Raw genomic sequence first — 15,000 nt, forward strand, 5'->3', positions numbered from 1 at the left:
GCTAAATTAAGTTTACACGAGACTAGATCATGATCTGAGATGTCATCGCATGAATTTCATGTGATAATATTCTTGAACATCTGAATTAAGGGCGATTCTGAATTCTGGTAAGAACTGGTCCCACCTATGATGGTTGTCATCCACATAGGCTGCCATCATGCTCTTTAGAATTCGATTTAGTCTTTCCGGCATGTTAGTTTGTGGATGTTAAGCTGTAGTTAATTTAGGAGTAATACTCCAATTCTCACACAACTCTCTGAATATAGATTAGACAAACTGAGCACCTCTGTCTGAGATAAAGAAGTCACGTACACCTCATCTTGTCAGGATGTCTTTTCTGAAGATGGAGGCAACATTCTGGGCTGTGGCACTATGAATGGGGAACAACTCAACCCATCAGGAATAATAGTCAACAAAGACCAGCAGGTATTCATTTCGGTTTGTGCTACATGGCAAAGGGCCCATGATGTCGACTCCCAGCATTTGGTTTACTGTTTTTAAATGTGTTTGCTGTTTTTAAATGTGCTATATAAATAAATACAAAGTTGAACTTGAACTTGAAACATGCCAATATCAACTGTTGAGATCAATAGTAGAGAAGATGGCTGCCCCAGAGAGGGATTCCAGAATATCTGTGATATTGGGAAGAGGGTAAGCGTCACTTTCTGAATTGGGAAATGTAGATTGTGGGTCCATATTTGTCTGGGTCGTTTGTTAATTTGAATGTGTTATGCAGAAAGTATATTTTGGTGTGTTTAAGTTTATTTTCATTTTTGCTTAATGGTAAATGTGATTTCATATGTTTATATATTTTAAGTATTTTTTTATATTGAAGTTTGAATTGATATTGTGTGAGACCCCTGTCATTATAAAATGGTTTGGGCTGATTTATTTGAAGGACTTAATTGTGGCTGAGTTAGTTCTGGTGAGGGATCCCAGAAAACATCTGAGACCCAGAACTCAGTATTTCCTGGTCAACTGAGGAGGTTTTCTTAACCTTCAGAATGAACCTTTCTGTAATCCACACAGAATCTACATTTTTTGTCTTTTTTAGGTACTAAGGACACCGGTGATGCCCAACCAGAGTGGGGTGGTTCAACCATTCCTTGCCTCAACATATCATCAAGTTGCTCATCCAGTGCAAGTTGCTTTATGGGAGACAAACGGTATGGTCATTGTTTGATGGGTACTTGACTGGTGCTTTAGATGCGGTGTTGGAGAACCTCAGTACGTCCAGTATGGAGAGTACATACCTGAGGGCTGCCTTTCAGGATTTGGAGTAACTGTAGCTTACCATCAAAGGGTAATTGAGCAGCATTTTTTATAAAAAATAAAATGTCTGGAGTTTCTATATAATAGAATTTTTTTAAAATAGAATGTCTTTTTATCAATACTGTCAAGTTGTTGAATTTGCAATGGCGATGATAGAGGTGGAACAGAAGTCATCAAGGAAAGGTTTTGTGTGGCTTTCTTAAGTTTGTACAAAGTACATTTGGACTTCCTGGATGAAAGGGGTACTCTTTTGAAGGATCAAGCTTGAAGGAGTATTTCTGATCAACAACATTGAGTTTCAGCCCACTGAAGAAGATAAAGTCCAACCCCAAGACTACAGCATAGGCTAGGACTTGGGATATAAGTACAGCAGCAGGTAAAGTGAAGGCTTGGTCGTGTAAATGAATTGTGGTATTTAGCCATCCTTATGGAATCTCTGCTTTTCCATTTGCCAGATAAAGAGGACCACGGGACCACGATTGGATCTGGTCTGGGGATGTAGGCTGCCTCATAAGATTCTCATTGATGAGTGTGTAGCTTGCACCAGTGTCCACAATGGCCTTACCTAAACAGGCATCTATACAAAGGGGGACAACTAGTTGTTGAGGGATTGTAACACGTTCATTAGAGCTTGTAGATGAGGAGGAGGTTTTCTTGGTTGCTGATTGTGACATTAATTTTTGATGCAGCAACAGAGTTGTTGGAAGGGTGACCACCTGACTGGGGTGATAAGGATGCTTGCTGCTGATAGAATACTGTGGACCAATGTCTGAGGTGACTGTGGAGAGGTATAGTGTGGACATTTGCCTGGTGGATGCTGTCCTCTACATCTCCAACATTGAACTGGGATTTTCTCAGCAGGTTGGTTTGAGGAGGGTCTTTGTAATGTGGATAGATGTTTAGGGCCCATTCAACCAGGATGTCTGCATCTGTCAGGGGATGTAGAGGCAAAAAATCCTTACATTTGGTTCGGTACAGTAGGGGGTCTGCATCGTCTGAAGGCCTTACAATTGTGGGGAAAGTTAATTTGATATGGTCGCTTTTCACCACAGATGTTAAAAGAGGAGTTGAAGAAGTTAAAGGAGTTATTGGAGCAGAATCTGATGGCAGGGATGAAGTACGGGTGGTGCTGGGATCTGGTGGTGTCAATAGACTTAACTTTTGTTGATCTGCACTTTCTTTGACACTTTGAAATCCTTTCTCCACTTCACTTTTCAACTCTTTTAAACTGGTGAGACATGTGTCAGTTTGAGTAACACATTGTTGGAGTTATGAAGTTATCTGATCATGGCTTGTTTGGAATGCGTGTTGAACAGCTTTGATGTCCTGCTGAACCTCTGACTGGAGCTGATCAACCATGAAACGTACTTCAGACACCAGGTAGATTCCTCCTTTTGGAGTTCTCCTGTGATCATTAAATTCATTGCTTTAGTTAGCTTACCTGCTTCAGACTCCTCTTGTTGTTTCCTGGTAGTAAACAGGGACATGAAACCTAAGACTTGCACCTGAAACTCGAAACCTTAGACATGAAAGTCGAAACTTGAAGACTTGAGCAATTGAATATTTGACATTTGATTTTGAAAGTTTAAAAAAAAATTGTGAACTGTTGAACACTTGAATAAAAAAAACCCCTCTGAAACTCTGTGATTGTAAACTTTATTTTTGATAGAAAATTGGTGAAACAGACTATCATCCTTCATTTAGATTAATTTATGTTGCAGAAAGGGAGAAGGCTTGTGTGGACAGTAAGTTATATCATAAATAAATGTGTCATTTGTTTCAAGCACATTTATAAATATAACACTGAATGAGACATGTATGATAATTTTTTTTTACTTTCATCAGCAACAGAACAGCATGAACAACATGCCCTCTAAATGAGAACTGAAGCAAGATTTGGCACAGTATATATATATTTTTATATATATAAAGTAAACAAGGTGAAAACATTAGTGTTGTCTATAATGTGCCATCTGGGGGCAGTAGAGCTCTAAAGCGTAGTCAAGTCAAGTCACCTTTATTTATATAGTGCTTTTTACAATACAGAGTGTTTCAAAGCAGCTTTACAGAGATAACAGGAAAATAATGCAACAAAGTTTGTTTCCAGAAGAAAATAGCTTCACCGTCCAGCTTAAGTAAGCTCATTGATGATTAATTTTGTTGTAAAAAAAAGTAACAAAAATAATAATAATAATTTAGTTAATTTATATAGCCACTCTGGAGAAAAACGTGATGTCATCATCCAGCTCAGTTCAGTTCTCATATAATGGTGTCAATGCAGGCAGATCAATAATATTGTTGAATATTAAATTAAATGTCCCCAAGTAATCAAGCCAAAAGCCAATGGCGACGAAGGCGAAGAAAGGCAAAAAAGTCGACAGTGGAACCAAAACTCCATCAGGGCAGAATGGAGAGAAAACCCTTGTGAGAACCCAGACTCAGTAGCTCAGTTCTCCTCTGGCCAACGAGCCAACAGTGTGTGATTATGATTCAGGCAGCATTACTGGTCAGACGTCAGATTGGATCAGAACATTCAGAATATTTATCCAGTTCATCTGCTTGAAGATCGGAGTCACGCCGGTATGGAGACGAGTTTGTTGAGGATCAGTGCCGATGGCTGTCGTGTCGATGAGGCCTTACAGGGGAGAGTCTAGTTGACACAATCTCTGCTGACACTTCAGGGATGCGTTCTGGTCGTGTCTAGGCGCAGGTCCTCCATCTGATCTGGATACGGCCCAGATCCGGCTGATTAAAGTTAACCTCGGAATAAACAGAAAGACTAAGATTAGCGTAAATGCCATTCTTTTTAGGCAAGGCAAGGCAAGTTTATTTATATAGCACATTTTATACACAATGGTATTTCAAAGTGCTTTACATAAAATAAATTAAAATAACCAAAAGAAATAAGAATAATTAAAACAGTTTAGAATAAAAAAAGAAAGTAAAATACAGTGTAATCAGTCAGACGCAGAATGGCACAGTGCTCATTCAGTAAATGCACAGCTAAACAGAAGTGTTCTGAGTCTGGATGTGAATGTGACTCTAGGAGCACATCTGATCTCCTCTGGAAGCTGGTCCAGCACATCTGATCTCCTCTGGAAGCTGTTCCAGCACATCTGATCTCCTCTGGAAGCTGGTCCAGCACATCTGATCTCCTCTGGAAGCTGGTCCAGCACATCTGATCTCCTCTGGAAGCTGGTCCAGCACATCTGATCTCCTCTAGAAGCTGGTCCAGCACATCTGATCTCCTCTGGAAGCTGTTCCAGCACATCTGATCTCCTCTGGAAGCTGTTCCAGCACATCTGATCTCCTCCGGAAGCTGGTCCAGCTCATCTGATCTCCTTTGGAAGCTGTTCCAGCACATCTGATCTCCTCTGGAAGCTGGTTCAGCACATCTGATCTCCTCTGGAAGCTGGTTCAGCACATCTGATCTCCTCTGGAAGCTGTTCCAGCTCATCTGATCTCCTCCAGAAGCTGTTCCAGCACATCTGATCTCCTCCGGAAGCTGTTCCAGCACATCTGATCTCCTCTGGAAGCTGTTCAAGCACATCTGATCTCCTCTGGAAGCTGGTCCAGCACATCTGATCTCCTCTGGAAGCTGGTCCAGCACATCTGATCTCCTCTGGAAGCTGGTCCAGCACATCTGATCTCCTCTAGAAGCTGGTCCAGCACATCTGATCTCCTCTGGAAGCTGGTCCAGCACATCTGATCTCCTCTGGAAGCTGGTCCAGCACATCTGATCTCCTCTAGAAGCTGGTCCAGCACATCTGATCTCCTCTGGAAGCTGGTCCAGCACATCTGATCTCCTTTGGAAGCTGTTCCAGCACATCTGATCTCCTCTGGAAGCTGGTTCAGCACATCTGATCTCCTCTGGAAGCTGGTTCAGCACATCTGATCTCCTCTGGAAGCTGTTCCAGCTCATCTGATCTCCTCCAGAAGCTGTTCCAGCACATCTGATCTCCTCCGGAAGCTGTTCCAGCACATCTGATCTCCTCTGGAAGCTGTTCAAGCACATCTGATCTCCTCTGGAAGCTGGTCCAGCACATCTGATCTCCTCTGGAAGCTGTTCCAGCACATCTGATCTCCTCTGGAAGCTGTTCAAGCACATCTGATCTCCTCTGGAAGCTGGTCCAGCACATCTGATCTCCTCTGGAAGCTGGTCCAGCACATCTGATCTCTTCTGCTTCCAGCACATCTGATCTCCTCTGGAAGCTGGTCCAGCACATCTGATCTCCTCTGGAAGCTGGCCCAGCACATCTGATCTCCTCTGGAAGCTGGTCCAGCACATCTGATCTCCTCTGGAAGCTGGTCCAGCACATCTGATCTCCTCTGGAAGCTGTTCCAGCACATCTGATCTCCTCTGGAAGCTGTTCAAGCACATCTGATCTCCTCTGGAAGCTGGTCCAGCACATCTGATCTCCTCTGGAAGCTGTTCCAGCTCATCTGATCTCATCCAGAAGCTGTTCCAGCACATCTGATCTCCTCCTGAAGCTGGTTCAGCACATCTGATCTCCTCTGGAAGCTGTTCCAGCTCATCTGATCTCATCCAGAAGCTGTTCCAGCACATCTGATCTCCTCCTGAAGCTGGTCCAGCACATCTGATCTCCTTTGGAAGCTGTTCCAGCACATCTGATCTCCTCTGGAAGCTGGCCCAGCACATCTGATCTCCTTTGGAAGCTGTTCCAGCACATCTGATCTCCTCTGGAAGCTGGTTCACCACATCTGATCTCCTCTGGAAGCTGTTCCAGCTCATCTGATCTCCTCTGGAAGCTGTTCCAGCTCATCTGATCTCCTCTGGAAGCTGTTCCAGCTCATCTGATCTCATCCAGAAGCTGTTCCAGCACATCTGATCTCCTCTGGAAGCTGGTTCAGCACATCTGATCTCCTCTGGAAGCTGTTCCAGCACATCTGATCTCCTTTGGAAGCTGTTCCAGCACATCTGATCTCCTCTGGAAGCTGGTTCAGCACATCTGATCTCCTCTGGAAGCTGTTCCAGCTCATCTGATCTCCTCTAGAAGCTGTTCCAGCACATCTGATCTCCTCTGGAAGCTGTTCCAGCACATCTGATCTCCTCCTGAAGCTGGCCCAGCACATCTGATCTCCTCTGGAAGCTGGTTCAGCACATCTGATCTCCTCTGGAAGCTGGTCCAGCACATCTGATCTCCTCTGGAAGCTGTTCCAGCACATCTGATCTCCTCTGGAAGCTGTTCCAGCACATCTGATCTCCTCTGGAAGCTGTTCCAGCTCATCTGATCTCCTCTGGAAGCTGTTCCAGCACATCTGATCTCCTCTGGAAGCTGGTCCAGCACATCTGATCTCCTCTGGAAGCTGTTCCAGCTCATCTGATCTCATCCAGAAGCTGTTCCAGCACATCTGATCTCCTCCTGAAGCTGGTCCAGCACATCTGATCTCCTTTGGAAGCTGTTCCAGCACATCTTATCTCCTCTGGAAGCTGGTCCAGCACATCTGATCTCCTCTGGAAGCTGTTCCAGCTCATCTGATCTCCTCTGGAAGCTGTTCCTGTTCCAGCACATCTGATCTCCTCTGGAAGCTGTTCCAGCACATCTGATCTCCTCTGGAAGCTGGTTCAGCACATCTGATCTCCTCTGGAAGCTGGTCCAGCACATCTGATCTCCTCTGGAAGCTGTTCCAGCACATCTGATCTCCTCTGGAAGCTGTTCCAGCTCATCTGATCTCCTCTGGAAGCTGTTCCTGTTCCAGCACATCTGATCTCCTCTGGAAGCTGGTCCAGCACATCTGATCTCCTCTGGAAGCTGTTCCAGCACATCTGATCTCCTCTGGAAGCTGTTCAAGCACATCTGATCTCCTCTGGAAGCTGGTCCAGCACATCTGATCTCCTCTGGAAGCTGTTCCAGCTCATCTGATCTCATCCAGAAGCTGTTCCAGCACATCTGATCTCCTCCTGAAGCTGGTTCAGCACATCTGATCTCCTCTGGAAGCTGTTCCAGCTCATCTGATCTCATCCAGAAGCTGTTCCAGCACATCTGATCTCCTCCTGAAGCTGGTCCAGCACATCTGATCTCCTTTGGAAGCTGTTCCAGCACATCTGATCTCCTCTGGAAGCTGGCCCAGCACATCTGATCTCCTTTGGAAGCTGTTCCAGCACATCTGATCTCCTCTGGAAGCTGGTTCACCACATCTGATCTCCTCTGGAAGCTGTTCCAGCTCATCTGATCTCCTCTGGAAGCTGTTCCAGCTCATCTGATCTCCTCTGGAAGCTGTTCCAGCTCATCTGATCTCATCCAGAAGCTGTTCCAGCACATCTGATCTCCTCTGGAAGCTGGTTCAGCACATCTGATCTCCTCTGGAAGCTGTTCCAGCACATCTGATCTCCTTTGGAAGCTGTTCCAGCACATCTGATCTCCTCTGGAAGCTGGTTCAGCACATCTGATCTCCTCTGGAAGCTGTTCCAGCTCATCTGATCTCCTCTAGAAGCTGTTCCAGCACATCTGATCTCCTCTGGAAGCTGTTCCAGCACATCTGATCTCCTCCTGAAGCTGGCCCAGCACATCTGATCTCCTCTGGAAGCTGGTTCAGCACATCTGATCTCCTCTGGAAGCTGGTCCAGCACATCTGATCTCCTCTGGAAGCTGTTCCAGCACATCTGATCTCCTCTGGAAGCTGTTCCAGCACATCTGATCTCCTCTGGAAGCTGTTCCAGCTCATCTGATCTCCTCTGGAAGCTGTTCCAGCACATCTGATCTCCTCTGGAAGCTGGTCCAGCACATCTGATCTCCTCTGGAAGCTGTTCCAGCTCATCTGATCTCATCCAGAAGCTGTTCCAGCACATCTGATCTCCTCCTGAAGCTGGTCCAGCACATCTGATCTCCTTTGGAAGCTGTTCCAGCACATCTTATCTCCTCTGGAAGCTGGTCCAGCACATCTGATCTCCTCTGGAAGCTGTTCCAGCTCATCTGATCTCCTCTGGAAGCTGTTCCTGTTCCAGCACATCTGATCTCCTCTGGAAGCTGTTCCAGCACATCTGATCTCCTCTGGAAGCTGGTTCAGCACATCTGATCTCCTCTGGAAGCTGGTCCAGCACATCTGATCTCCTCTGGAAGCTGTTCCAGCACATCTGATCTCCTCTGGAAGCTGTTCCAGCTCATCTGATCTCCTCTGGAAGCTGGTTCAGCACATCTGATCTCCTCTGGAAGCTGGTCCAGCACATCTGATCTCCTTTGGAAGCTGTTCCAGCACATCTGATCTCCTCTGGAAGCTGGTTCAGCACATCTGATCTCCTCTGGAAGCTGGTCCAGCACATCTGATCTCCTCTGGAAGCTGTTCCAGCACATCTGATCTCCTCTGGAAGCTGTTCCAGCACATCTGATCTCCTCTGCTTCCAGCACATCTGATCTCCTCTGGAAGCTGGCCCAGCACATCTGATCTCCACTGGAAGCTGGTCCAGCACATCTGATCTCCTCTGGAAGCTGTTCCAGCTCATCTGATCTCCTCTGGAAGCTGTTCCAGCACATCTGATCTCCTCTGGAAGCTGGTCCAGCACATCTGATCTCCTCTGGAAGCTGTTCCAGCTCATCTGATCTCATCCAGAAGCTGTTCCAGCACATCTGATCTCCTCCTGAAGCTGGTCCAGCACATCTGATCTCCTTTGGAAGCTGTTCCAGCAAATCTGATTTCCTCTGGAAGCTTGTCCAGCACATCTGATCTCCTCTGGAAGCTGTTCCAGCTCATCTGATCTCATCCAGAAGCTGTTCCAGCACATCTGATCTCCTCCTGAAGCTGGTCCAGCACATCTGATCTCCTTTGGAAGCTGTTCCAGCACATCTTATCTCCTCTGGAAGCTGTTCCAGCACATCTGATCTCCTCTGGAAGCTATTCCAGCACATCTGATCTCCTCTGGAAGCTGGTCCAGCACATCTGATCTCCTCTGGAAGCTGGTCCAGCACATCTGATCTCCTCTGGAAGCTGGTCCAATACATCTGATCTCCTCTGGAAGCTGGTCCAGCACATCTGATCTCCTCTGGAAGCTATTCCAGCACATCTGATCTCTTCTGGAAGCTGTTCCAGCACATCTGATCTCCTCTGGAAGCTATTCCAGCACATCTGATCTCCTCTGGAAGCTGGTCCAGCACATCTGATCTCCTCTGGAAGCTGGTCCAGCACATCTGATCTCCTCTGGAAGCTGGTCCAGCACATCTGATCTCCTTTGGAAGCTGTTCCAGCACATCTTATCTCCTCTTGAAGCTGTTCCAGCACATCTTATCTCCTCTGGAAGCTGGTTCCAGCATAGTAGCTAAAAGCAGACTCTCCATGCTTAGAGTAAACCCTTGGTATTTCTAGCTGATGTGATCCTAATGATCTGAATGATCTGTTGGGTTTATATTCAGTGAGCATATCTACAATGTATTGAGGTCCTAGGCCATTGAGTGATTTATATACCAGTAATAATACATTAAAATCAACACTAAATGTAACAGTGGGAGCCAGTGTAAAACCTGAGGACTGGTGTGATGTGTTCATATGTTCTGGTTCTGCTCAGCGTTCTGTATGAGCTGCAACTGTCTTATGGTGTTTTTAGGAAGGCCAGTGAGGAGTCCATTACAATAATCCACCCTGCTGGTGATGAAAGCATGAACAAGTTTCTCTAAGTCTTTTTAAGATGTAGCGAGTACATCAGGTTTTATGGGAAGTGTTCCCGGTTCTGGCTGACCTAATTTATGCAGCCTAATAATCATTTAACTGATTTGAATAATAGGAATGTATAGTGTTCTTTCTGTGTGCCAGGTTTAAGAGATGTGTTTTTAATCTAGATTTAAACTGACAGAGTGTGTCTGCTTCCCGGACAATGTTAGGACAACTGTTTCAAAGTTTAGGTGGTAAATAGGAAAAGGATCTACCGCCAGCAGTCGATTTTGATATTCTAGGTATTATAACCAGAGGCGGACAGAGTACAGAGCTTAGTTACTTGAGTAAAAGTACAGATACCCCTTGCTAAATTTGACTCAAGAACAAATAAAAGTACTACATTCAGATGTCTACTTAAGTAAAAGTACTAAAGTACTTGTTTTATCAAGAGTACACGAGTAGATTTTCTAAATATTGCATTACTAATCTACTGCCACAGTGCTTACATTTATGCACATAAACGTCCTACATGGAGTTATGAAAAATGTTAATGTTAATACCTTGGAGAATGTAAAAGGAATTGAAAGTAAAATCAAGTCATTTTCATCTTTTTACCATGTTGCTTTATTTAATTTAATTACATTTTTGGGGGGTCCATTCTTTAAATGCGGGGACAACACACACACACACACACACACACACACACAAACACCACATGTAAGGGTGGCGCTGCCAATAAAGCACCTAAAAGCTGTCACAAAGAACCGGCAAAAGGAATGATTATGAATATGTAAAATATAGCAAGGAGATATTTTAATTGTTTATTAATAAAGTGTTTTCTTTGTCAGTGTTGTTGAAGATTTTATTATTCAGAAAACAAGTAATTTAGCCTTATAAGAATACACAATTATTTATTGTATGAGTCCTCTAAACGGACTCTGTCTAGGTGACTTTGAAAGCTGCAAGACCTTCTGTAAAAAGACCCTGAATGTCAATTCTATTCTGAGAAGTCACATGGTACAAGACCTTCACCCAAAACTATCTATAAGTGTATGACCATCTTTGGAAAAGGATGTATGGATATATGTGAGAAGCTGGGCACTGATCAGGAGTGATCGCCTGCAGGAGGAAGGGATCTCCTGCTGGAGGGAGTGATCCCCTGCAGGAGATGCTCGGCTTTGTTTGTTAATAAAGTCTAATATTTCTGGCATCAAAGATCTCTGCGAAGTTATTTTACAGAACAATTGAAACCACTTCAAATGGCGACCCCGGCAGGACTGGCTTAGGAGCTGAAGGAGCCACGAAAGGCGACACTGGTGACTCACAGACAACAGTGGCCACTGTAGTTTTTAAGGTGAGCAAGTTTTTGCTTTTGAAAAGGTATGTGTTGTCACCAGTGAGCCAGAGTGGTAAGACCTTTAAATGCTTCTCCAAATTTAAAGAACTAAAAATTGACAAAAAAGGGATCTTTGATTCTAGAAAAAAGTGCATGCATTTTGTTGACGATATCGAGTAAATGTGTTATAGCGCGGCGGAGCTCCGGTAGTGTTTGCTAGTGCTCGTATAATCCTGTGTGGATTGTATGATCACTGGTGGTGCTAATTTTGCGCTAAAGGTTTTGTCGTGCGTACGCAAGGATTTGTGTTTGCTCATTAAGAGGGCCTTGATGGATAATGGGCAAAAGCATGCGCACAGGGTTTTGTCGTACGTACGTTGGGATTTGAATTTACTGATAAGGATATCAGGAACTGATAAGGATATCGGTTATTTATGTTTACTTGTTAAGGATAACAAGAGTAATGATTAAGGATAATCATTTGTTTATGTTTACTTGTTAAGGATAACAAGTGTAATGATTAAGGATAATCATTTGTTTTGTTTACTTGTTAAGGGTAACAAGTGTACTGATTAAGGGTAATCAGTTTTTATGTTTACTTGTTAAGGATAACAAGTGCAATGATAAGGATATCATTGGTGATTAAGGATAATCAGTGAAGTATTGTTTGTAAAAACAGTGAGTAACACACTGTAAGTAGAATATAGCTTTTGTGTGTGTGTCTGGGGATCCTGTGTCTGCTTGACTGTGACTGTGTTTAAAAATAGGAGACAAGGAATGTGTGAATGAGCGTGAGGGACAAGTACTGTATAAATGATGTGTAAAAGTAAAGAAAATAGTAAAGGAAAACAATTGTTTCAAGATATTAACCTAGAAGATTATTGTAGTATGAAATAAGTTAAAATAATAAAATATATATTTAATAAATAAATGTAATAGATATATTATTAGATAAATATAAATAAGATGCACGTGCTTAAAATATTATATCTTATATCTGAAGACGTCTAAAATTTGTATCTCATTATCCCTGAAGACAAAGTGAGAAAAATTATTCCATTGCAGAGTTTGAGTTAAGAAAAAATAACTTGTGCAGTGTGCTAAAAGTGAACAGGATTGGGTGACCAAGTTTCAGCAGTCATAAATGATTTACAGCAATCTTAGAATTGTAGTAAATGGGAATTGTTGGGAATGGCTGAGGAAAAGTTTATTCACCATGTTAGATTATTTTGAACAGCATGCAAATATAGGAGAAAGATTGAAGTCTGATTTTATGATAGGGAAAACGTCTCAGGTTACGTATGTAACCCTGGTTCCCTGAGAGGGAACGAGACGCTGCGTTTGAGACGCGGTGGGAACGCTCTGCGTGATTGCGTCATGAAGCACGTGTAAAATCAGTCCAATGGAAGCCCGATACGTCATGGGTGACGTCATAGACCAGGAAACTATAAATCACCCTTGAAAACAGACCGCGACAGCTTCTGAAAAGTCTGAAGCAAGTCGATCAGGGCATGCAGGAAGTATGGCAGGCAAACGCAGCGTCTCGTTCCCTCTCAGGGAACCAGGGTTACATACGTAACCTGAGACGTTCCCTTTCAAGGGAACTTCGAGCTGCGTTTGAGACGCGGTGGGAACCCCATACCCACTACGCCATAGTGACAAATGCCCGTTCTGTGTGAAGTCCTTGCGCACACTAAGAAGCAAGCAACCTCGCCCCAGGAGTGGAGAGGTCAAGGTCATAAAACCTGACAAATGTATGTGGAGAGGACCAACCTGCCGCATTACAAATGTCAAGAAGGGAAACACCCGAAATTAAGGCCGTAGAGGCCGCCATACTCCTTGTAGAATGGGCCCGTACAGCCATAGGTGAAGGCTGACCGGCCGCTTCATAAGCCAATGATATAGCCTCAACTATCCATTTGCTCATAACCTGTTTAGATGCAGGGCACCCTCTTCTGAGTGACCCAAAACATACAAATAACTGCTCTGACTTACGCCACAGGGCAGCTCTGTGAAAGTAGGCATCCAATGCCCGAACTGGACATAACAGGTTCAGTTGTTCCTGATCTGGGGTATTAAAAGGTGGAGGATAAAAGGCCTGCAACACTATTGGGCCCCCAACATTAACTGGGACCTTAGGAATATAACCCGGTCTAGGGTATAGAAATGCTTTCACCATACCAGGTGCAAATTCCAGACATGACGGAGCAACCGACAGGGCATGCAAATCTCCAATTCTCTTGATAGATGAAATAGCAAGGAGAAATAAAGCTTTCAAAGTGAGGAATTTTTCTGAAACCTCTTCAATAGGCTCGAAGAGAGCCAGAGCCAGACCCTCAAGTACAATGGCTAAATCCCAAGCCGGTGCTCTAGAGTGCAGTGCAGGTCTCAACCTCAATGTACCACAGAGAAAACGAGTAATCAGAGGATCTCTCCCAAAAGAAGTACCCCCCAGAGGGGTATGATAGGCCGAAATAGCCGCCACATAAACTTTTAAGGTGGAAGGAGATAATCCAGCAGAGAAACGGTCTTGCAGAAAATCGAGAACTGAACCAACAGGGCAGTTAACAGGATCTAACTGACGCTCACCACACCAGGTGGAGAAAAATTTCCATTTCAGTGCATACAGTCTTCTCGTGGAAGGAGCTCTGGAATGGAGAATGTCTCAACGACCTCAGTCGAGAGACTGGATTCTATGAGCCTGGCCCCCTCAGAGGCCAGGCCCACAGTTTCCACAATTCCGGTCGAGGGTGAAATATCGTGCCCCCTGCCTGGGACAGCAGGTCCCTCCTGAACGGAATCTCCATGGGAGAGCCGTCCAGAAGAGACAAAGTCCGAGAACCAAACTCGAGTCGGCCAGTATGGGGCTACTAGTAGCAGATGAGCCCCTTCCCGGCGAACCCTCTCCAGAACCTCCGGGAGCATAGATATCGGGGGAAATGCGTACAGGTGCAGCCTCGGCCACACCTGCACCATCGCATCCAGTCCGAGAAGAGCTGGCTGCGTGAGGGGGAACCATATAGAGCAATGCGTTGTACAAACGATGTGAAAGGTCGACTTGACTTTAGTTAGACCAAAGTCCTCCCTAAGAAGCTCCACCACCTCGGGGTGAAGTCTCCAATCCCCTGGGCCTCAGCCCCTGCCTCAACAGGATATCTGCTCTGATATACGAGACCATCAGTGTGTTGTCCGCCATTCGCCGAGCAACCACTCATGATCGCCCCCACTTGTGAGGGAAGCATCCGTCGATAGCAATATGCGTCGACAAGAAGCCCCCAACACTGGGCCTGGGCGAGGAACCAAGGTTCTTCCACATGACCGAAGCACGAAGGCATAGCCGCGTGACCTTGATCATGCGAAAACGTATTTCCCCTCGGAGAAAACCCCTTGGTCCTGAGCCACCACTGCAGGGGTCTCATGAACAGAAGGCCAAAAGTAATACGTTGGACGCAACTGCCATGAGACCCACCCGTCTGAAACTGTTTCACAGTGAGTGACTGGCCTAGATATACCCCATTACGGCTGTAAGAATTGCTACACCTAGAAAAGTGGTCCTCAGAGCACACTCTTCTTGGCGTTGAGAGGCAACTCCAACATCCTTAATGAGACAGAACGACATCTCGATGCCGAACTGCCATAAACTCAGATTGAGCTAGGAACAACCAATCATTGATGTAGTATAATACGCGAATGCCCTGGAGTCTCAGAAGAGCCAGAGCTGCATCCACGCATACTGTAAAGGTGTGGGGTAATAAACCTAGGCCGAATGGAAGAACCCGATAATGGTA

The 15,000-nt window shown here is 44.9% G+C and overlaps 1 protein-coding gene across 1 annotated transcript in view; it reads left to right on the forward strand.

The window, feature by feature from the left end:
* Positions 1–2,037: 2,037 nt before the first annotated feature.
* LOC130082695 (membrane-spanning 4-domains subfamily A member 4A-like) overlaps positions 2,038–15,000 on the forward strand; it is a 42,732-nt gene continuing 29,769 nt past the window's right edge. The window contains exons 1-2 of the mRNA XM_056247551.1: positions 2,038–2,133; positions 2,325–2,389. Coding sequence (XP_056103526.1) covers positions 2,038–2,133; positions 2,325–2,389 — 161 coding nt within the window. The remainder of the gene's footprint in view (positions 2,134–2,324; positions 2,390–15,000) is intronic.

The sequence above is a fragment of the Rhinichthys klamathensis genome, unplaced genomic scaffold, assembly GCF_029890125.1.
Source record: "Rhinichthys klamathensis goyatoka isolate OS25496 unplaced genomic scaffold, OSU_Roscu_1.1 h1tg000049l_1, whole genome shotgun sequence".
Taxonomy (NCBI): Eukaryota; Metazoa; Chordata; class Actinopteri; order Cypriniformes; family Leuciscidae; genus Rhinichthys; species Rhinichthys klamathensis.